At 39.8% G+C, this 22,892-nt stretch overlaps 2 protein-coding genes across 2 annotated transcripts; one reads left to right on the top strand and one right to left on the bottom strand.

Annotated features, from left to right (window-relative positions):
* The first annotated feature begins 725 nt into the window (after positions 1-725).
* inpp5e (inositol polyphosphate-5-phosphatase E) lies at positions 726-7,807 on the top strand. Its single transcript, XM_063489273.1, has 11 exons — positions 726-994; positions 1,502-2,374; positions 2,946-3,069; positions 3,158-3,255; positions 3,358-3,482; positions 4,056-4,175; positions 4,308-4,415; positions 4,855-5,016; positions 5,320-5,435; positions 5,559-5,695; positions 6,652-7,807. The coding sequence occupies exons 2-11, from the start codon at positions 1,572-1,574 to the stop codon at positions 6,782-6,784; spliced, it is 1,926 nt and encodes a 641-aa protein (XP_063345343.1). The 5' UTR covers positions 726-994; positions 1,502-1,571; the 3' UTR covers positions 6,785-7,807.
* Positions 7,808-9,811: 2,004 nt separating this feature from the next.
* pmpca (peptidase, mitochondrial processing subunit alpha) lies at positions 9,812-16,501 on the bottom strand. Its single transcript, XM_063489407.1, has 13 exons — positions 16,437-16,501; positions 13,648-13,850; positions 13,470-13,549; positions 13,301-13,383; positions 13,104-13,198; positions 12,920-13,020; positions 12,062-12,325; positions 11,835-11,927; positions 11,637-11,755; positions 11,465-11,555; positions 10,926-10,988; positions 10,695-10,839; positions 9,812-10,612 (listed from the first exon to the last, which is right to left on the bottom strand). Exons 1-13 carry the CDS (start codon positions 16,481-16,483, stop codon positions 10,443-10,445), a joined length of 1,554 nt encoding a protein of 517 aa, XP_063345477.1. The 5' UTR covers positions 16,484-16,501; the 3' UTR covers positions 9,812-10,442.
* Positions 16,502-22,892: the final 6,391 nt, after the last annotated feature.

Genomic DNA, 22,892 nt, shown 5'->3' with positions numbered 1-22,892 from the left:
TATATATATAAATCTGTGAAAGGAAAAAGTGGATAACTAAAATACTCTGTGTAATTAGTCTTCCACCACTCCATTCCAATATTAGTTGTCTGAATTATAAATTAAATTGAACTGTCACATGCTATACTTATCATGACACACCACGCAGATCAAAGTTTAGATCATCTTTAGGTCTACTCACTGAGAACAAAGGCTATGCTCTTGATTGTGATGTAAGTCAAAGTGGACAAATTTTAAGAGAATTAGAAATTGAATTGTAGCTGCAAATATCTACTCAATCGTATTACACTACACTGATTAAAATAGGCATGTTTTATGACATTTTGATGAGGGGTGGGCATGTTACTTGCACTTCCTGACCTTTGTTCTCTGTCATTTTTATAAAATACCCATGAGTCTTTTGATATCAATTATATTACATTTTTTTCTTGGCATTTTAAATGATATATTTAGTGAGCCAAAGCAAAAAAAGTGGTGCTCAAAAGAGGAAGGAAATAGGAGCGCAGGATGAACTTTGGATTTGAGCAGTGCTGTCAATAACTTTGGTGATGTTTTGAGAGGTGAGTTGCCTTGTCTTTTTGTTTTTTAAGTATTACTAATACTTATATGTTGAAAATGTGCACTCACAGTGTTACAGAGTTCTTATGCCAACGGATTGAGCTACAATGTAAGTTTAGTTAAAATTAGCCTCTTAGTAGGCTAATTTAGGTCAGATGTCTGTTGCCTGGAGTCCTCTCTCCTCGTATAAGATAAGCTCCCTGGAAATTATTCGAAGATGTGTAAGCTGCAGAAATGAGAAAGCAGGTGGTTATCCTAGCAGCTGACACACAGGTATGGAAGTAATACCCCTTCTTAGCACACAGGGGCGCTGTGATACATGCTGAGTTCAGACTGCGACTCTCTTGGTAACAAAAATCTGTGTTGTCAAGCGTTGCTAAGGAAGTCACGGAGCTACTTTTTAGTCAGTCACCCTGACACCAACAGTGCACAAAAGGTAGCTTTACTTTCAGCCTGATAAAAGAGACATAAATTGTTAGTGCAAACGACAGAAACTACTAAAGTTATCCGTTTGTTAATGTGGTCACAGAAACGTACGCTTTAGGCATTAGTTAGCACAGCTTTAGCATTTTAGCTTTGTTAGCTGCAGCTGCAGGTTGTTATCCAGTGAAGAGAAAAGCTTAACAGATGTTATTGTTGTGTATGCAAACGTGATTTAGATGATGGCCTAGGTAGAATTGTTAAAGTGGACTTTAACGGCGCTTTTCGTTCAGCATTAGAGTTGTTGAAACAAGCAGTAATTGCGTTAGTTCATGTGCTTTGTCTTTTTTAGCTACAGCAGTTGCTTTTAATTGCTTGAAATCGAAATGTTTGCTGTTTCCACTGATTGAGTATTTGATGCAGTAACCCTCTGCCGTGGCTGATATCAGAAAGTATATCAGACAGTAAAGTGATCGTTTGAAGGCCATGTCACTAAAATAAACTCCGCCGTGTGTCTGAACAGGTCTTGTGCCACTTGAAAATGAGAGCGCTTCATCCACCTCACCACAGCTGGACTCAGACATGAGAAGAGGATGACTGAGGATGGAGAGGACGGCCCCCTCCATCACTCCTGTGAGGCTCCTGGTAAAGGAGACTCGATTGCCAATGACAGCAGCAAACTCAAGACCTCCATAGTAGATGTAAAATCCACCAACGGGCACAAGGATGACCTTAGGCTTAGAAACACAGGGGAAGGGATCAGTCCGTATCAGCCCCGCCCCCCCTTGCTACCCAGACTGTCGAAGTCCAGCAAAAGCATTTCATTGGAGGAGACTGTGAGAACCAGGAGGCTGAGAAACAGCCAGGAGAGTCTGAGCGACCCAGCTGAGACCGGCTCCTCCACAGACTCGCTTAAAGAGGATGAAACTATTGTAGCTCCGAGTGGGTGTGTTCTCCAGGGTACAGCTGCAGTGAGGAATGAGCAGGATCCCAGTGCAAGACCCCATTCTGCTGTTCCAGCTGGATCCCCAGCCTTCCGGGACAGAGGGAGTAGTCTTTCTGACTATGAAAGGAGACCCCGCAGCCAGCAGAGCGACCTTACAGTCCAGCAGTGGAGGGCCGCCAAGGTGCGCCTGTCTCCGGTGCAACCCACCGGACCACTGCCTGCTCTGGAGAAGAGCTTTGCGTCAGCCACTTTAAGGGCAGCTAATAGGATTGACAGGGATTGTTTGGATTATGCCATGCCGGCCAGAGAGAAGCTTGGAGAAAGGCTCCACAGGAACCTGAGCGACAGCCGGCTTTTGGAGAACATGGGGTCGGATAGTGCCTCTGTCAACTCCATGAGGTCCACCTACAGCGTACTTAGCCCCATCAGACCGCAGGATATGAGGAACAGGTAGGTTTAGCAGGTAATATAAAGATGCACCTGTAGTCATCATCCTTGTGCTGGATTTGAATGCTCTATTGTAAGATGTCCTGTAGATTAAAGTAACTGCACTCAGCTTCCTTTATACTCATATTACCGTTCTATCTTTCCTTTATTACAGTACACTTTAGCTCCAAAACCCCCACACTCCCCTGCAAGCTGTGTTAGATTTAATTCATCTTTCATCATTCATCTTTCATTCCTCTTTCCAAGCTAAATTTGAAATGTTTACACGTCAGTCTGCGATACTTTGTGGTAAAGAAATCAACATCTGAGCTGCTTTAGCTAAGAATACATAAATAAGAATAAACAGCCTCCATTACTGGAGCAAAGAAGACATAGGTGTGAGAGTGCGATTAACACAGAATCTGAGGAGATTCAGCAGGGTTTTTGACAGGATGAGTGGTAAAAGGGTTCTTAGTCCACTGCTTTAATACTTAGTTATACAGATGCATTATTGACCTGGCCTCAGAGATAGCAGCCTTACAGTCAGCTGTGATTAAACTTGATATATGTGCTGATTTTACTTTTTGTCATTCAGGAGTTTTATGGAGGGCAGCGTGCTGGGTAGTGGTGCCTTGCTTGGGGCTGAGGAGCTGGACCGCCTCTTCCCCGACAGGAGAGTTGGCATCTACATCGCCACTTGGAACATGCAAGGAGAGAAGGTGGGAGGATGTTGGGACCTGCAGCATCTCTCACAAAGGTTTTTCTGATGGAGAAACTGAATCATAACCAAATTCCTGCCATTTTCAGGGCCTTCCAGTCAACTTAGATGATCTCCTCCTTCCAACAGACTCTGAATTTGCACAAGACTTTTATGTTATTGGGGTCCAGGAGGGCTGTCCTGACAGGTGGATCATTTAATGTTTTAAATAAAAGCCGGTTATTATGATGAATTACTCCGTCATGGCTCTCGTTTCTGCATACTAATATGTAACTTTGTTTGTGTGCAGGAGGGAGTGGGAGACCAGACTTCAGGAGAGTCTGGGACCTTACTATGTCATGTTATATGCAGCTTCACATGGTGTTTTATATCTCACTGTATTTGTCAGAAGAGACCTCATCTGGTTCTGCTCAGGTCTGTCCTACTCTACGTATTAGTTCAGGAGGGATGGTGATTGTGAAATGATATTTCTAAATTGCTCATATTTCTGTGGTGACTTGTGTATTTAATAGCATGTTGTCTTAAAGACAGGGTTTCTGGAGGTATTAAATGATTAAAATTGATTTCTTGTTCCTCAAAACAGGCTTTAAAAGGTTTAAATAGTCTTTAATTCAGATAGGTCTTTTATGCTGTTGAATTAACTTTATTTATTTATTATTTTCTCAACTAATCAATTATTTGAGCTTTAAAATCTGAAAAAAAAATCAAAGCTAAGCTGTGAATGTTTAGTTTTCTAGATTAAACCTTTCTATAATATACTTAAAATGCTGTTTACAAGTCAATACAGATGATATGAATATCAAAACACTTGAAAAGATCCTTTAGTTTCAACTTACAACTCTCTACTGATATCCTTGTTGCTTTGGATGAAATGCTCCACCTACTATAACTGGCCAGAGGATTGTGACAAGGATTTTGTTGTAGTGACATGTTGATTTGTGTGCACAGACATGAACCACCTTTCTTCTTCTTTATTTTTTTGCACAGAGGCGGAGCACGCCACAGTCACAACGAGGATCATCTCGCAGATCAAGACCAAAGGCGCAGTGGGGATTGCCTTCACCTTTTTTGGCACTTCTTTCCTTTTCGTTACTTCTCATTTTACCTGTTAGTATCAGCTTTTCCAAGTCAGAGAAGCTTTTTTTTTTTTTACACTGCACATTAGCTGTGTATTGCATTTAAACCCTACAGCCAGCCAGTGCTGCATATTTCTAATGTGTTTTTCTGTTTTTTTCCCAGCCGGTGATGCCAAAGTCTACGAGAGAATACTTGATTACAACAAGATTGTCGAGGCTCTAGCTCTTCCAAAAGGCCTTCCAGATACCAACCCTTACCGCTCCACGCCATGTAAGACTCTGAAGCTACTTTATGTGAATGATGTAAAATGTTAAAGCTAATTGGATGGTTTATGCATCAGAATACTTAATCTTTTAAAGATGTAACAGTTTAAATGTGGCATGCATTCATTCTGATAAGACAAATTATCTTAAAACATTGCAAATCACAACATGATTGATTGCAACATCTATAATTAGATTAAACATTCCTAGACACCTAGGTTTAGGATTATTTGCAGGAGGAGGGAATAAGCGGTCTGGCTAATATACAGGAAAGTTTTTCTCTATAAATATAAAAATCTATTTTTGTATTTGTTTCCATGGCCATCTTTGTACCAGCAGTTACTGATGATCTATATATGGTTAAAATTGTGGTTAAAATCTTAGTGCTTATAACACTAATTGCCAGAATTCAGTGAAAATCAATGGAATATCATTTTTCACTGCAGCTGACGTCACTACAAGATTCGATCAGGTCTTCTGGTTTGGAGACTTTAACTTTCGGCTGGATAAAGACAGGAGTGAGGTGGAGGCCATCATGAGCTCCACAGTAGGTGGCAATATGAGCCCTCTGCTGGAGCACGATCAGCTGTCCAAGGAAATGAAGGAAGGTATGCACATAGGAAGCCAAAGCATCAACATTTGCAAAAACTCAGAAAATTGATTTTGTTCATCTGGACGTCGTGCTTACAGTGGGAGAAATGTTTTGTCACTTCAGACTGAAAAAGTGGCTTGGCTGAGTGATGAAAATGATTTTCCCACAGAAAGTGCAATGACTGGATGAGCAGAATCAACTTTCTCGGATTTTCTTGCCTGGATGATTTTTTATGCATCCAAACAGTTGCAAAAGTTTTTATAGAAATAGGTTGTTGTTTTCCATTGATTCTTATCCTGTGAGTTGTTTGTCCCTCCAGGGTCAATCTTTAAAGGTTTCCAAGAGGCATCAATACACTTCTTACCCACGTACAAATTCGACATTGGTTGCGATGTCTACGACACCACTTCTAAACAGAGAACACCTTCATACACAGTAAGTAGAACAAAGACGTTGTGTCGCACATGACAAAAGATAAACGCCTTAAGTTTGTTAAAAACACTTTATCATTTCTATTAAAGTGGCTCTCAAACACATAGAACCTCTCTGTGTTCACAGGACAGGATCCTATTCAGGAGCAGGCAGGCTAATGACATAAAAACACTCATGTATACCAGCTGCTCGAACATCAAGACCTCGGACCACCGGCCTGTCATTGGTGTCTTTCAGGTCAAACTCAGGCCAGGAAGAGACAAGTGAGTCCCACTAACATTCACACATACACCTTAGTGCTGTAGTCCTTTTCAGTTAAATTTAATTTCACATAAAGTTGGAACTTAATAGCCCGAAAGAAGGCGAAAGTAAAAGTCGCCTTTTACTATGACCTATTTGACATTTGGGCCTAGCACTTGTTTCTAGAGAGGCACTGGTGTAGGCTTTCTGGCATGTGTGGAGACTTATTGAGGTTAGGCACTGGCACAGGGTCTAGGGAAAAGAGATAAGAGCTTTTTTTTGGTTCCCACTCCTGTCATCCCATTCAAGTTTTCAACAAGTAACATAATTTATGAAGTAATATGTTAGATCAGATTCAGATGGGTTTTTTAATGACACCAAATCACAGTAGTAGTCAGTCTTAAGCTCTTTGTATTGTAAGGTTAAGAACTCTCCATCAGTAGAAACCCAAGAATCTCCTTTGACTAAGCATTTAGAAAATAAAGGAAGAAAAAGTCATCCCCAAGCAGTAGCAGCCTCGAGAAGACAGAACAGAGTAGAATAGAGAGAGAACGAAACACAAACAGGATGAAACTACGTGCAGTAGTGACATATAAAGGGGTAGAGGAAGAGAGTCCCCCAGAAGCTCCAGGCTTTAGTGATGTAATAAACTGTGCTGTCGTGGATTTTCGTAGGTAGTGCAAAGGTCACCAATGTGAAAGAATCCTGACAATCTTTAGCTGTGGTCACAAAACGGTAGCTCTGTGTCATACAGTCTACATGATTCAAATTTGATGGCCTACCCAGGTTTATTAAGTCCATGTTGCACAGTGTGGGTTGCAGTTAACTTAAAATGCTGCTGAAATATTTGAATGCATGCCTTAAATGATGGTTCTTTTTCATTGGGCTGTAATTGATCATTTGCTAAACAATCAGTTGTGCTTTATGCATTTTGACCTTCTAGCACCTGTAATGTTGTATTTGCTTGTATTTTTGTCAGCATTCCTCTGTGTGCCGGACAGTTTGACCGAAGCTTGTACTTGGAAGGTATCAGGAGGAGGCGGATCACCAGAGAAATAAAGACAAAGGAGGCCATGAAGAACCAAAGCAGCACGATCTGCACCATCTCTTGAAACCCATTAAGGAACACTCTGGACCGGATCAGGCCGGATTGGATCAGACCTGTGCCAGAAACAGGAAGGCCAGAAAGGACAAAAAGGAAAAACCAAAGTTGTCTTAACTACACAAATCCCAGCTGTGGTCGAGGTAACTGAGGTGCAGCTGTATCCCGAAGAAGCTGGCTAGACTCGAGGGCAGGGATCTCGAGGTCATGCAGACATCAGCATTCTGGCCTTTATTTATTCTGCCCCCTGTACTCAAACATGACTAGGGAAGGGGGGTCTCCCTTTGTGGCTTAAAGTTCAGTCACATGCTCCAGTGTGGACTGATAAGACCTTACAGAGAGTAACAATACCTATTTTCTCTCTATTTTTTGTAGCCGTTTAAGAAGCATCATATACTATAATACTCTGTTTTTCTGAATGCTACACCAGTGTTCAAATGCCTTGTGATTTTTGTCATGAAGTAATGTACTAAACATAACTACAACACACTTTTAGGTGTCTGCTTTGTTGGAGAGTTTTGAGGATCAGGTCAAATATAGACTCTGAAGAGCATGTTGCACCTTGTTAAGAGCTACTGTTAAATTCAGGGAAATTATAGTTATTTAATGCTTTTATTCAATATTTCTTAAAGGAACTCACTTGCTATAAAAAAAAGTTTGAGCATTTTAATGATATTACTACTATATTACTACCATTATTGCTACCTTTTGTGTGATTAGGCCAAGTGAACCTTTGCAACACTCAACGCAATGCCTTACCTCTCATCTTATTACTGTGTAAACTGTCCATGTACTGTATGTAGCAGCACATTAATCATTTGCATTCCCAGCATGAAGAGCATTCTGTTTTGTTTTTTTTTTCTAAAAAGTGCCTGTGGGTATTGTTTTTACATCATCAGGACCTCTTATCCATAACTGTATCTTTTTATGTCACCTGATGTAACATCCCATAATAAAGGTTTGAAAACACCTTTGTTGGATACATTTTGCCCATAACAGATGTATTTAAGTGTGGGGGAGTAAAATGTGTTGCGATGTTATCAACTTAATATAGTAGTTATAATACTGTGTTAAATCTAAGGTGTAGCTGAGCACCAGCTTCCAGAGCTTAAAGATGAAGCCTGTGTGGGAATCTCCAAAACCTCAGTTTCTCCAATGGCCACTTGAGGTTGGTTCTTAAACTGAGTCAAAAATAATTGTCCGTTTGTCACTACCAAAGGTTAAAGTTAGGGGCATGATTTACAGGCTCACAGCCTCTCGTCTGATATACACTACCAGTCAAAAGTTTGGTTTTTCTTTATTTTTATGACAATTTACATTGTAGATTCTCACTGAATGAATATGTATGGAATCATGTAGTAAACAAAAAAGTGTGAAATAACTCATGTTTTATAGTCTAGATTCTTCAAAATAGCTATTCTTTTCTTTGATTACTGCTCTGCACACTCTTGGCATTCTCTCGACGAGCTTCATGTGGTAGTCACCTGAAATGGTTTTCCACTTGTTGGCCCTTTTCCCGTCACTCTGCAGTCCATCAGATCCCAACCCATCTAGACTGGGTTTAGGTCAGGTGACTGTAGAGGCCAAGCCATCTGGTGCAGCACTCCATCACTTTCCTTCTTGGTCAAATAGCCCTTACGCAGCCCGGAGGTGTGTTTGGTGTGATTGTCCTGTTGAAAAATAAACAGTCCAACTAAATGCAAACCTGAGATGGGATGGCATGTTGCTACAAGATGCTGTGGTAGCCATGCTGGTTCAGCATGCCTTCAGTTTTGAAAAAATACCCCCAAAAGGGTACCAGCAAAGCACCTCCAAACCATCACACCTCCTCCACACTTCACAGTGGGAACCATGCATGTAGAGACCATCTTTTGATCTTTTCTGTGTCGCAGAAAGACACAGCAGGTGGAACCAAAGATCTCAGATTTGGACTCGAGCAGTCTCCTCTGAACAGTTGATGTAGAGATGTGTCTTCTACTGTGAGGCATTTATCTGGGCTCTTATTTGAGGTGCTGTTAACTTGTGATTTTCTGAGGCTGGTGACTCAAATGAATTTATCCTCACCAGCAGAGGTGACTCTTGGTCTTCCTTTCCTGGGGTTTTTGCGACTGCACTTGGGGACACATTCAAAGTTTTAGCAATTTTTCGTACTCACTGACCTTCAGTTCTTAAAGTAATGATGGACTGTTGTTTCTCTTTACTTAGCTGATTGGCTCCTGCCATATTATGAATTTTAACAGTTGTCACAGCTGTCAGCTGTGTACAAACCTTACTTCTGCACAACACAACTGATGGTCCCAAACCCATTGAGAAGGCAAGAAATTCCACAAATGAACCCTGACAAGGCACACCTGTGAAGTGAAAACCATTTCAGGTGACTACATCATGAAGCTTATTGAGAGAAGGCCAAGGGTTTGCAGTGCTGTCAACAAAGAAAAGGGTGACTACTTTGAGGAATTAGGGTGACCAACCATCCTCCTTTTTTGCACTTGTTGACTTGTAAAAGCCTATATGATATTTTTTATTTTACCATTCATTAACGGCACAGAGAAGGCATTGTTTAAATATGTTAAAGTTGTCTTTAAGCAAACAGTATTATTAAAGTTCTTCAGGACTGGGCCAAGTGTCCACTTTTTGGGAAACCAAAATATGGTCACCCTACTAAAATATAAAACATATTTAGAGTTAATTATCCGTTTTTCTTTGCTTCATAATTCCATATATTTTGCTTTATATATTTGATGTCTTCAATGTGTATCTACAATACAGAAAGTAGTAAGAATAAAAAAAACAACATTAAATGAGAGGTTGTGTTCAAAGTTTTGACTCTTAGTTTGTGCGTTTCTGTGAGAATATACATGAAACAGACAAAAAATAATCAAGTCAACATACGTAGACATAATCGCTGTAAGTCAAACACTCAGACTATAGACTGCTTTTTCTATTCTTTGCCCTTATGTGGTCGTCACAGCTGTGGCTCCTCATAACCAATGTGATTTGCAAAGCCTTCAACGTAACAGTAAAAACAAACACCACACTTATTTAACCATCTTTTTACTGTACAATACACAAACCACGATTTCAATCTGGAGGACAAGCAGTCAACTCAGTGACTGATCCAAAAATCTCCATTTTGTTTTTAATCATATATTATGTAACTTTCTGCTGTCTCTGTACCTGTAGAAGGACATTATGAAGTCTTGTTGTATAAATAACAGTTTAATCCACTGACTCTGGAATAAAGACAATTTTTTAGAGAGCTGAGATCTGCAAAGAAAGTAATGGCGGAATAAAAAAAAAAAATGAAAGAGTTTTAGGGGCACCCAGAACACAGTCTACTTTGAGTGGCTCTGTGACACTGGTGGGGTTTTTAAATGGGAACCTTACATGATAATTTTGTGTTTCTTTAAAAGCAAACTCCTGCAAACCTCTGATAAAAATAATGAATTATTGACTTCCTGGCAACAAAACAAAAATACAGTTGTTTACAGACTAGGATTACTGTAGAGTACAATGTGTTATTTCTTTAAAATCACCCCTTCTCTCAGAGGTTCGAGTCAGAGGTCAGGTATTTGTCACCCTTCACAGTAAGCTGTGGTGATTTCCGTGTTCGGAGGGAACACTAGTGTAATCTTCAAGTCCAGTTTATTTAAAGTCATGATGCAGGTCTATCTGAAGAGGCGGTATGTGCGGGGCAGACGTCCGTCCTTGCTGGACAAGGCGGCCTGGATGTGTTCGTATGAGGGCAGCTCCATGAGGTCTCCAAGCGCTGCGACAGCTGGCTTACTGCGCAGCATCTTGGTGGTCACTCTTTTAATGTCACCAGCTGTCACGCTGCCTGAAAATTATTTGAATATTATCGTCACACAAATTTAGATGACTTGCAAAGAAAAGAACACAAAAATCCTTCCAGTACTCACTTATTAGATGACAGAGCTCATGTGGCAGCTTTCTCTTTCCTGTGGAGAGAACCTGACGACCAACGTCTTCAAAAATAACCGGCCGTGATTCAAGGTTCATCATCAACATGGACTTAAGCTGAGTCTTTGCCCTCTCCAGCTCCATCTGAGCACACAAGGGAAATATATTAAAAGAACTGTGTAATTTTTATTCCGCTAAATGACGACGACAAAGCTTGTGGTGATCATTACCTCTCCTGCACTGCCGCCCATCTGAATGAACTCTCTGGTGATTATTTCCACCATTTCTCTCACCTGGAAATGAATAAATGAAATTAGAAATAAGAAAAAGAACCACAAAAAACATGACAAACTATTCACTGGAGGTGAACTTTTCCCAAATATACACTCAGCTCCTTACAGGGACAAAAAAGCAAGAGCACATTACCCATTTATCTTCTCTTCCTGTCACTTTTAGAATTTAGTTTTAGATTTTATTGCTTGTTCTTAAGTATTTGACCTTTGCCCCCTTTTTTTTATCTAAGCTTTTAAGCATCCACCCTCAAGTTAGGGCACTAAGGTTTTCTAATCAGAGGATTCTGGATGTTTCAAGGTCAAAAACAGAGGGGATCAGGCCTTTCCAGTTGTAGGCCGTGTCCTGTGAAACCACCTACCCCAGAACACCAGAGCTGCCAAAGCCTCATCAGAAATAGTTTTAAATTTAATTGAGAAATTTGTTACAGAATCCTAACAGATACTCTGCAGCTGTCCTGTGTTGAGTCTGTACCAACCTGTCTGGGGTCTGCACTAGCATGGATACACAGTAGGCCGCTGTCCTCGTAGCTATGATGGTAGGAGGTGGCGTTGTACATCCAATGATGTCTACAACAGATGACAAAAATGTAACAGTCGGTGACGACTAATTGGAATCGTTTTAGTACAATTTGCTTGTGAGACGCTCACCTGTTAAGGACATTCAGGTACAGTCGGGTGAACATGCCTTTCCCGGGTCCTCCTGCAGAGAAGGAGCCGCCTCCACCCATCATCATGTTGAGCACAGCGAATGGGATAAAGTCATCCTCCTGTAAAGGGAAAATTTTTACCCTTTAACATGTCTCAGGCCCCTGATTGGAGACTTTCCAAGACACTGCAAACACCCACCAGGTAGGAGCAGCTCTCCAGGCCGATCATGATGTGGGTAAGTTCTGGGATGGGGGTGGGGCCGAGGCTCACGTCTGACATATCCTTCTCCATCTAACAGAATAAAAGACAATGTCCAACTTTTAAAGATCTTTTAAAGATAATTTGCTTTCTCCAGCAGAAAGGAGGAATAATAATAAAACAGGTATCTGCCAAACTGTGATTTTAAACAGAGCCTGGTTAATCACCTTGACGATGCCACCAGTGTACTGTGCTACAGAGAGGTCCACGTTGGGCGCTGAACTCGTTCCCCACACTGGCTTTACGTCCAGCAGGTATTTCCTGGCACTTTCGACCAGCTGCTCGTGCTCGATGCCCACTCCTGCCAGCACCATGCGCTCTGGACGGTAATAGTTACGCAGGTAACTGTGAAGCACATTCTTGTCAATCTTATCCACATTTTCTGCAGGACAAAAACGAGGCAGTCCGACTGTGTTGCCTCGATATGCAGCCTGGAAACAAAACAACAAAGAAGGGTCACATATAGATTTAAAGATGAAAACAAACTAGGACTACTCACCATTGAGTTTGACATTAATCAGGCCAGAACATCTACAAGTAATTCCCCTGACCCAATCAGACTTCAGATTACTCTAAACACTCATTTTCACAATTTTTGCCACTCCTGACTCTGTATGATATCAACAAGAGGGAAGCTCCTTAATGTGATTAACCCTGACATACAGAAGCCTCTTTCACTCCTTGTTCAAATCTTCTTTTTGCAAGAGGCCTCCAATAAGAAGAAATTTGGCTTAAAGGAAGGGTGGACTCAAAGGGGGAAGAAGCAAAACAGCTTGGTTCAGACTGTGAGTGAATGGAGAGGCTGCACAAAAGCCCAGCTAAGGCAAATAGATAATTTTGGTCTGTGAATCATGCAAAGCTACTCTATCAGAGTTGAAGAAGAAATCTAGAAATGAGCATTGAAATTTTGACAGTGGATTTTGGTTTCATTAGTAATTCACTGACTAATAATAAAATGGGATGAATGGCTGGATGGACTAGCTACGGGCTATGTAGAAGTCTTAGAATAATGAGGTGTAACTCACAGCATGGATCATCTCAGTGAGTAACGGCTCAGGATCTGGCCTCATGTTGAGATCTTCTAACTCAAAGCGCACCGCCATTCTGGTCATCTCGAGCTCTTCATCTGCACACAAAGAAACAGTTTGTATTACCGGTGGAGACTCTTGGACAGTTTGTGAGGACTGACCTTAAATTACATGTCCTTACCCAGCAGGCGAGGCTGCAGAACAGCATCAGACAGAAGACTGACCACTGTGTCCAGACCTTTCACTTCAGCAGACACTGCATACATTGTGGTGTCTCTGCAAAGCAAAACGACCAATCGACACACCTCAAATCAGCTGTGTGTTGTTTGCATTTATCATTACATCATTCCACACTGAGACGGGAACTGTGTTAAATACCTGGATGTCTGACAGTCACAGATCCCCCCGTGTTTCTCTAACGTAAGAAGGATTTCATCTTTACTCCCATACTGTGCTGTGGACTAAAGACATAAATGTTGTTCTCAGGTTTTTTTGCTCAGACCTCCACCTTTTTGGTCTTTTTCATTGAATTTTATTTAATACTTACAGAAAATGCAAGTTTTTCTAAGAAGTGTGCGATCCCACTTGGATACTTTGCTTCATGTCTGGATCCCGAATTAACCAAAACTAACAAAAGGAAGAGAGAGAGAGAATCCACACTTTATCCAGTTCTTGCAGGTGACAAAGAACAGTGAATATACCAGCACATCAAAGACACAACTTACTTCCAACTGTGCAGAATTGACCAAACTTGTTTTGGGAAGCAACTTTGAGGCCATTTTCTAGAGTGGTAATCTTGGTCTCATATTTTTCCTGACCATCCACTGAAGCAAACACTGGTTTGGGGATCCCAGGCAACGGTGCAGAGAGGGAGATATTTGGGTATCCGCCACCACTGCTGTATTTCCGGTAAGCTGCTATCCCATACCTTGGATGACAATAAAATAACTGCTATTAAAAAAAAAAACAAAAACTCATCAACTTTTAAAAGCTGAATTTCAAAAGCCAACTTTTGAAGAAACTGCAGCTTATACAACATGACCAATAAATATTAACATTCCTGGGTTTAATTTTAGTACAACCTTTACATTATACACAGCCCTTCCAGCCACAGCTACTTTAAAGACCTCACCAATTAGTCTTCTGACAAACAATGTGCCAATACAAAAATAAAAACAAACAGTACAACAAACAGCAATGGAGACAACAGTGACTAACACAAATACTGACAAACTTCATAGAACAGCTAAGAAGACATATTTTAAAGATTTAGCCTTAAAGTTTAAAATCAGTTCATGTTGTTATCTATGGTGGCAGAATGTTCAACACCTGCGGGCCTTTAAATGTTAAAGAGGACTGACCATTTTATTATCTTCTTACTTTGCATTATTCTGCATCAATTCACTTAAATTCAATTCAATTCAAATGGTGCCAATCCACAACAGTAACCTCAGGACATTTTATACTGGAAGTTAAAGACCCTAAAGTATTAAAAAGAACCCCCCCCCCCCCAAAAAAAAATCACATGACCACCTATGCGCAAGCACTTGGCAACAGTGAGAAAGAAAAATTTCCTTTAGTAATATAGTATAGATACCAAATGGATATGCTATCTATAAAATTCGCAAAGCTTAAATATCAAATGTCTTCAGAATTTTACAATAATGATAATAATAATAATTGTACTGGCATCTTGTGCAGTACTTTAAAGCCTTGTTTGTCATATGCTCTTTTTTGGCAATATGTTACTGTTACACAACAGAAAAGCTGAGACAAAATAATATCGTGACATGCAGACATACCTGGGCGGGCTAAGATCTTACAAACTGAATCATTCAACTAGAAGAAAACAATCTGCATCAGAAACTACTGAACATCCATTATATATGGCAGTTGTGTGAAAGAGACCTGTCGTCTTAGTGTCAGGCACAAAGTGGAGTGTTTTTTTTAAATTTCCATGTTTAAAAAAAAGGAAAGAAGAAGAAGAATAAAAAAGGAAAAGAAAATCCAGCTTGCACGTTTTCCATACTCTTCAGAGGAAAACAGCCATCTTGCAAAGACATACTATTGTCTGCAGAATTTTTGGTCAGTAGGTGGTGATTTCATTACTGCTGATCTCTAGTCTGGACTAGGTTAGCTTTGCAGCATATTTTACCCAGTAAGAAAATGAAAATTGAATTGATGAATTGTTGCAGCCCTAAATTCATAACATTTTTATTGTTCTACAAACGTTAATATCTGATCCTGAAAAAAGACCATCTTTTTACTGTCTGACCATATTAAATTTGTATGTAGTCTAAATGTATGTCTGAATTCTGCTTTTATATTTATTTTTTACTTTCAGATAATTATGTCAGCTCCAACTGACAGAAGAAAAACTAAAACCATCTTTTAAACATAAATTTCATGACATACTTGATTATAATCCATAAGACTAAGTACATTTACTGGCCTGTGCGAGCATTTAAACGGACATTCATACATTGCTTTTAAAGCTAAATGTACAGTGCTTTTTCTCTCACACTGTTTTATCTGCAGCAGCTGTAATCCTTTCAGTTTACGCATTTAACCTTCTCATATTTTTCAAGTATTACAATTTACACCAATTAAGTGAACACACAGGGAAAACTTTCGGTTAACTTAGCCAGCTGAAAACAAGCTTCATATGACTGCTTATCATGATTGCCAGTGTTAGGGTAAGTGAATCCAGATAACATCACTTGAGTATACTGAACTAGCTTCGTAGTACAGGGCCCTGGCCTTGGTTCAGCTCCACTAGCTGTGAGACAACTCTGTTCTGATTGGCTGTCCCTCATAAAAAGAACAGTGTGGGTTTTGTGTTTACAGCCACAGCCATGTTACAGAGATCAGCATATTCACTGACATCATATAGCACCAAAAGTACGTAAAAACTCCCTAAAAATGATTATTTTGACCTTTTGCCTCAAAAAAATTAGGTGCACATAGATACTGTTATCGACTTCATTGTCCAAACGTGTTTTAATAGGAGTTTAAAAGTTTAACATTCCTCTTTTAGCACTTCTATAATATCAAAATCTCAGCCACACCATGATAAATTCAAAGTCAGCACGTATTATCCTCCACCATCCTCAGGCAAACGCACATTATTAAGTCCAGCAACAGCTCTTTTACCCAAATATGTCTCTTCATATTCAAATTCAGAATTCAAAAACAGCATAACTAGCACGTCTATTTCAAAAATATTAAAACAAAGTAGAACACTTCTTTATCTCGGACATTACAGAAAGCCGCTAAAATAATGCCAAAGCTTAAGCGAGAGGAGCATTTTTAGCTTTATTAACGGGTTATGATGTAACTTAGCATCATGCTAGCTGCTAATTAGCGGTGACGAGGACGTAGAGAATTTCTAAACTCGCAGGGATGAGCGGAAACGTCACGTGGGAGACAGTGGGTGTATCGGTGCTGCTGCAGTCTGTTCGCGTTAAACTCCACATTAGCGACACTGTAAGAGCGTTTATTTAAAACGTGTTACCTCTGAAACCGACTCCAGGTTCTGCACCTCGACATGTGAGTCGCCATCCTGGATCCTCTGTGACGGAGATCAACCCGGATGATGACGAAAGCTACTCGAAGCACTTCCGCTTTCAACCAGCTGATGGTTTTTGAACATGCAGCCCAGGGGCCAAAAGACACGATGGTACTGAATAGTTAGAACATCAAAGTGAAGTTATTAATAATTATTTAATACTCAGTTATAATTGTTAAATAAAAACACTACAATTTCAGCTGTGGGGGAAAAACAGTATCTGGAAATTCAAAGTATTTCTAAATCAAGTCTTTTGGGCACAAAACAATATTAAATGTCTTTTTCTTTCATTTACATTTAATAAAGAAAAAACACCCTTCTGCAGTGAGGAAGGTAATTGTTGCTGAATTTGTAAGTTTGCTCACTTACAAAGAAATGAACAGTCTTTAATTTTTGTGGTACTTCATTTTAATGGCGAGAGAGAGAATTTCAACCAAAAATGCAGTTAAACCCACTGTAAACACATGTTTAAAACACATGTTTTAGGTTATTGTCATGCAAGTACATGACCCGTCCATTAGCTCCTCAGTGTGGTGAAGTCATCCTGCAACCTTAACAGAAAAACAGTCCCGAAGCGTCATGTTTCCACCTCTGTGCTTGAGTGTGGGGATGGTGTGCTTTGGGAAATATTAAGCATTTCTCTTCCTCCAAACACAGCAGGTCAATCTGATGCCAAATAGTTTCAGTTGACTACAGAACTTTCTTCCAAACTTTCTCTAAATCCTTTAAGTGTTCATTAAGTGTTTGTTGGAAAACTTAAGATTACCCTGTATAAGTCCCTTCTTGGGCAGGTAGACCTTTGGTTGATATTCTCTTTTTCACCATTAAAATGAAACAACCATAAAAATTACACTTAAAAATTCAAGAAACTCAAATCAACATTGAGCAGAAATCCATTTTGAAAATTTATAGCACACCCCTGATCTAGAAGATCGACAGTACCTGTCTGGGGAGACTGTAACCCAGATTATTTTTCTGTATGTACAATTTATAGATGTTCCGTAAATGCATCACACACAGGCAGTCATAAAGCAGAGTTTTGAAAACAGAACAGCTCTAAGTGTCGACCGTGTCAGGGTGTCGCCTCACAGGGCAGTCACAGCTGGCAGATTTTGGGTTGCAGCTTTCTCAAGAATTATCCATCCATCCATCCATTTTATGACAGCCTATCCATTTTCTTCCACTGGGCAGCAGCCAGAGGATGCACCACCCATCTCCTCCAGCTTTTCCAGGGGAACACCATGGTGTTCCCAGGCCAGCCAAGAGATATAGTCTGTGTGCCCTGGGCCTATCCCGGTGGGACATGCTACGAACACATCAACTAAGAGGTGTCCAAGAGGCATCCTAGTCAGATGCCCGAAACACCTCAACTGGCTCCTTTCGATGCGGAGGAATAGTGGCTCTACTCTGAGCCCCTTCTGGCTGGCCAAACTCACCTTATCTCTAAAGGAGAGAGTCCAGCCACCCATCAGTGGCACGAGAAAGCTCATTTTGCTGCTTGTATCTGCGATCTCGTTCTTTCAGTCACTACACAAAGCTTGATTTACCATTTGATTTACCATCAAATGGTAAATCGAGAGCTTCACTTTTACGCTCAGCCCTCTCTTTTCCATGATGGGCTGGTACAGCGTCTGCATCATTGCAGCCGCAGCACAAGCCGTCAGTTAATTTCACACTCCACTCTCCCCTCACTTGTGAACAAAACCCTGAGATACTTAAACTCCTCCATTTGGGGCAATAACTTGTCTCTAACCTGGAGTAGGTACTCGACCTTTTTCCAGCTGAGGACCATGGCATCAGACTCAGAGGTTCTGATTCTCATTCCTGCAGCTTCACGCTCAGCTGTGAACCGCTCCAGTGCAAGCTGGAGGCCACAACCTGATGAAGCCAACAGAACCACATCAGCAGAGATGAGATTCTGAGACCACCCAAGTGGAAGCCTTCCGGCACTTGGCTACATCTAGAAATTCTGTCCATAAAAATTATGAACACAATCAGTGACAAAGGGCAGCCCTGGCAGAGTCCAACACCCACCAGGAATGCGTCCAACTTATTGCCACTGCCTGGGCAGTGTTCCGCTTGGCCTGTTGGTATATATCAGCTGCCTCCGAAGTTCTGCAGGCTAACCAAGCCCGATAGGACTCCTTCTTCAGCCTGATGGTTCCCTTTACCTCTGGTGTTCACCATCTGGTTTGGGGGTTACCCCCAAGACAGGCATCAACCACCTTGTGGCCACAGCTCAGTGCAGCTTACCCAAATAGCATAAGTAAGTGATGAAAGTATTTTATTTATTTGCAGGAAACCAAAAGCAACAAATACATAAATAAATACTCATTTGAGAACCAGTTTAGTTTTAGGCAAGCAAAGTAATAAAGAATTGTGAAAGAATTGTCTTTTTGGGGGGAAGGGACAGTTAAAATCAGTTAAAGTTAAAATTAAGTTTATGTTGGGGTAAGATAAAGGGTTGGGCACTTAGCTGTAAAAGTTACAATTATAGTTAATGAGAATCCACAAATCTCACAAAGATAGCCAAATAAAGGAAAACACATTTAAAAGACCCCAAGAATACACTTGCCAAGTTTAAAGTGGATGGGATGAACTGTCATATAGACAGAGATTTGTCTGACTATTAGTAGGATTAAGGAGATAACTACTTACTGACTTCATTTTCTTCAGTGCACTGCTCAGATTCACAGGTGCTTTTCATCTTTTTTTTGTTTGTTTGTTTTAGGATGAAGGTTTATTAACTCCAAACCAGCTCTATCTGTGTCTGTAATTTGGGCTCGAAGATCCAAAACAGAACAATTGATCCATTTGAGTGGGTAAGCGGGCCAAGAGCATTTAACTACCCATCAGTGAATCAATTCTGACACAGAAACAGGTCAGCTCCTCAATAACATTAACACTTCCACCTGACTTTAAAGCACTCTGCAGCTGAAGAGAGATTCAGCAGGACTGTGACCAGCAGCAGCACATTTATTATTTGCCACAATGTTCTCCATTATGCATGTCACCGCAGTGCTTTGGATGATTTCTCTGTTTTCACACTGCGGCTCAGCTTACGAGCTCCAGGACACCATCCACACTCTGAAAGAAGAAAACCTCCACCTGCAGCACCAACTGGAGAACCTCACCAGGGCTCTCAGGGATTTGAAACATCTTCTGATTGAGCACTCCAAAGGTAAAAACAGAGCTTTCTTGTTACAAGTGGATAGAGTTTCATAAATACAAAGTCTTAACAGATACTTTTATCAAACTTGAATATAGCTACTGGTGGGGAACATGACCCTGAATATCTGCATGCCTGGAAGGAGTGGTCCCAACACGGTGAGCTCTCCAATTCTGGTTTTCAGAGCAGACTTTGTTGTAGCACTTAGTCGTCTCTATCCCAACAAAAAAAACTCTGTACTGTGTCCTTTAGGGATAAGTGCTGAGACCCACCAAATGCTGGAGCAGGCCCTGTGTTTAAACGAGCTCCACGATGCAGCGGATCACATCTTCATCACTCCGGTTTTCCTCCTCCTCTCACCTGTTATGTTTCTGGCACTGCTGTCATGACTTTGTCCAACAACCCAACAAACTTATTAAACTTTCACACAGATATGACACCTTATGATAAGCAAAATAGTTATATTATATATATAATAAGTCCTACATTAAAGTTCAGGATCAAAAATCAGATTGACTTTTACCTCTTCAGTAAATGTTTTTCCCTTCATGTTGTCTAATTAATTCTGATGTGAAACATCAGGTAAAAATAAACATGGAATTCATCTTGTAGCTCTGTGTGGTTTAATTTCCTCTGTTTTTCACTCTAATGAAACTCTGGATCACGGTCAAAATGTTTGATAATAAAAGACACCATCTTCTGTGAGATATTTTTGCATAAAAATATTCTTTGAGAACTTGGCTTTCAGATCTAAAATTAGACATAAATGAAATAAAGGTAGCCATTGAGGATATATATGAATGCATTGTACTAAGATGAATGGACAAATGACCATCTTATTCAACAACCTACACACATCTGCAGATTTACTCAGCTCAGGCTTTAACGACCAAAACAAAAGTCAAATGACGAAAAAAGGGACACTATGGTAACACAGTTAAAGCAGCATAGAAAGAGTAAGATAAATTTAGATAGATCTAATTTTAGATCTATCTACTGGGTCACACCCCTTTTGGCTTTAGATAAATCTAAAGATAGATTTTAATTTTAAGGTCATATTTCATCCTTCTGTATTTTTATATAGAAGCAGATAAAGGGTACTGCACAGGTTGTATTTATTTATTGGTATATTTATTGTGTTTAGAAACAGAAAATTACTTAAGAATGATGTGGAAATTTGTTTGGATAACATTTTAGACTAGATACAATCCCCTGCAATGAGTGGTATTTATTTTCTTGCAAATCTAACTGTCATTTGTGTGTGCTATTGTGCCCTTTTGTGTTTTGCAAAACAGTAACTTATGCACTGAAACAATATGGTTTATTATGCAGGTAATATGTCTTGTGAAATGTAATGTGATGTTCTATAGTTGTACTAAATGTAAAAAATATATAAAAAATAATAATATTAGAATTAATATGCATACAATACAAATTCTATATCTCATTTGTGCAGACATGCAGTTTGGAAAGAAGAAATCCATCATCCTTCAGTCCTAAGGAAATACAATATATACAATACTTAAGTCAATAGCTCATGTATCAATATGACATCACTTCAACTGTTATCAACATTTTTGCTCAGTGTTGAGCAAAGTCAGTGTCTTTTAGAATCTACATTAAACACAGTTCTACCACAGTGGGAAAACTGGGACTATGAGACTCTTTGGTGGATTTATGTGTTTGATGTTGTCCTGAATCCAACAGTGTTACATTTCACCCGCTACGTCTGCTTTGTCTGCTTAATTAAAATGACCCCTCCTGCATAGATTATAAATCGGTGCATTTGTACTTTCATTTCCATTTGATTATGCTGAATGGACTGCCAATTTACATTTGCAAGGACTTCATCTGGACCCAGTATTTGGCTGTAGACATGTCCTTGTGAATAAATGAGACAGAAGCCACCATATGGACAGTTTCTATGTTGTTCTCTCCTTTTTTAATATAAAATATTGGTCACTTTGTGGATTAGGCAACATTAATAGTCTAAAGCTATGTTAGCGACTCTTAAGACATAAGTATGCCTTTCAGGCTACTTATCCTTTTAAGTTTGAGATTTAGCTGTTCACCACCCTAGTTTGGCCTGTTAGCATGTTAATTAACACCAAATTTAAAGCTAAGGGTGATGAGAATGCAGTTCCTAACATATACCACTAAAAACATTAGGCAAACTCAAGGGATTACACACATAGTTAAGACTCAATTCCTTCCAGCTCCAAAATTTGGTCTTTAAATCTGGAGTCCATCAAACAATCTGAGCATGTCTCACCAAATGGCAGAACTAATCATTTTAAAGCCATTTTTTGCATATAATATATGGTTGACTAAAATCAAAGAGAATTCTTTCCTAAGTACTCATATCCTCTGCATAGGTTGATTGCATTCTGTTGCAACAGTCATTATCATTCCCATTAACCTACATTTAAGAGGGAGCAGTTCAACCACCTCTTGCATGTTAAACAAGCTAAATAGTGCTCTTTATTAAGTGTTGCTGTGACGTCAACAAGCTAATTTCAGCAGGTATCTGAGAAGTACCACATAAAATAACTATTATTTGAATGTTTAGTGATTTACACATTTACAAAACAAGTGAAAGGTCCCTAGTTAATCTAAGGAGGAGATTAGCTACTGTGGAGTCCCACTGAAGTAGCTTTAGTGAATCATTGACCTCTTTCTGCATCCCTCCTGGTATTTGGTGTGGATGGTAGCTACATGTGAAGCAAAGTGTTCATTCATTAGAATCAGTCACTGTATTATACAGACACTGCTATAAGAAGTCAAACGTTTATACGTGCCACTGATGTTTTATCACTTCTATTCTCTTTGAAGTTTTTTGAAGACAAAGTTGGAGAAGCAAGGTTGAAATAGTTTAGAGGAGGAGGAATAGTAGATATATTGGACAAATTATGTTGAATTATGGAGCTACCAGGCAGGAAGAAAAATTAATGGATGGAGAGAAGGAGAACATGCAGAGGGTTGGTGTGAGTAAAGAGGATGCAAGTGACAGGGTGAGATGGAGGCAGATAATCCAATGTAGTGATTCTTAAAGGGAGCAACTGAAAGAAGAAATGGAAGAACAGAGATATAGAGTACTTAAGCTTATTTGGGAATTGACAGCATTTACCTATACAGCATATTATAGTGGAAAAACTTTCATTTGTGCTCTACTAATACAAAGTCTTTAAATTTATCCATCTGTTTTAATACCACAGCTCCTATTTTTTTATAAT

Source organism: Pelmatolapia mariae, linkage group LG12 (assembly GCF_036321145.2).
Source record: "Pelmatolapia mariae isolate MD_Pm_ZW linkage group LG12, Pm_UMD_F_2, whole genome shotgun sequence".
Taxonomy (NCBI): Eukaryota; Metazoa; Chordata; class Actinopteri; order Cichliformes; family Cichlidae; genus Pelmatolapia; species Pelmatolapia mariae.
The sequence above is the reverse complement of the archived record's forward strand: the minus strand, read 5'-3'. Positions and strand labels throughout refer to the sequence as shown.

Coding starts and splice junctions, on each gene's coding strand:
- pmpca (XM_063489407.1), bottom strand. CDS start 16,483: ATGGCGACTCACATGTCGAGGTGCAGAACCTGGAGTCGGTTTCAGAG. Junction 11,756..11,834: donor TGGAGAGCTGCTCCTACCTG/GTGGGTGTTTGC, acceptor TTCCCTTTACAG/GAGGATGACTTTATCCCATT. Junction 10,613..10,694: donor TGAGCTCTGTCATCTAATAA/GTGAGTACTGGA, acceptor AATAATTTTCAG/GCAGCGTGACAGCTGGTGAC.
- inpp5e (XM_063489273.1), top strand. CDS start 1,572: ATGACTGAGGATGGAGAGGACGGCCCCCTCCATCACTCCTGTGAGGCT. Junction 3,483..4,055: donor CCTCATCTGGTTCTGCTCAG/GTCTGTCCTACT, acceptor TTTTTTGCACAG/AGGCGGAGCACGCCACAGTC. Junction 5,436..5,558: donor AGAGAACACCTTCATACACA/GTAAGTAGAACA, acceptor CTGTGTTCACAG/GACAGGATCCTATTCAGGAG.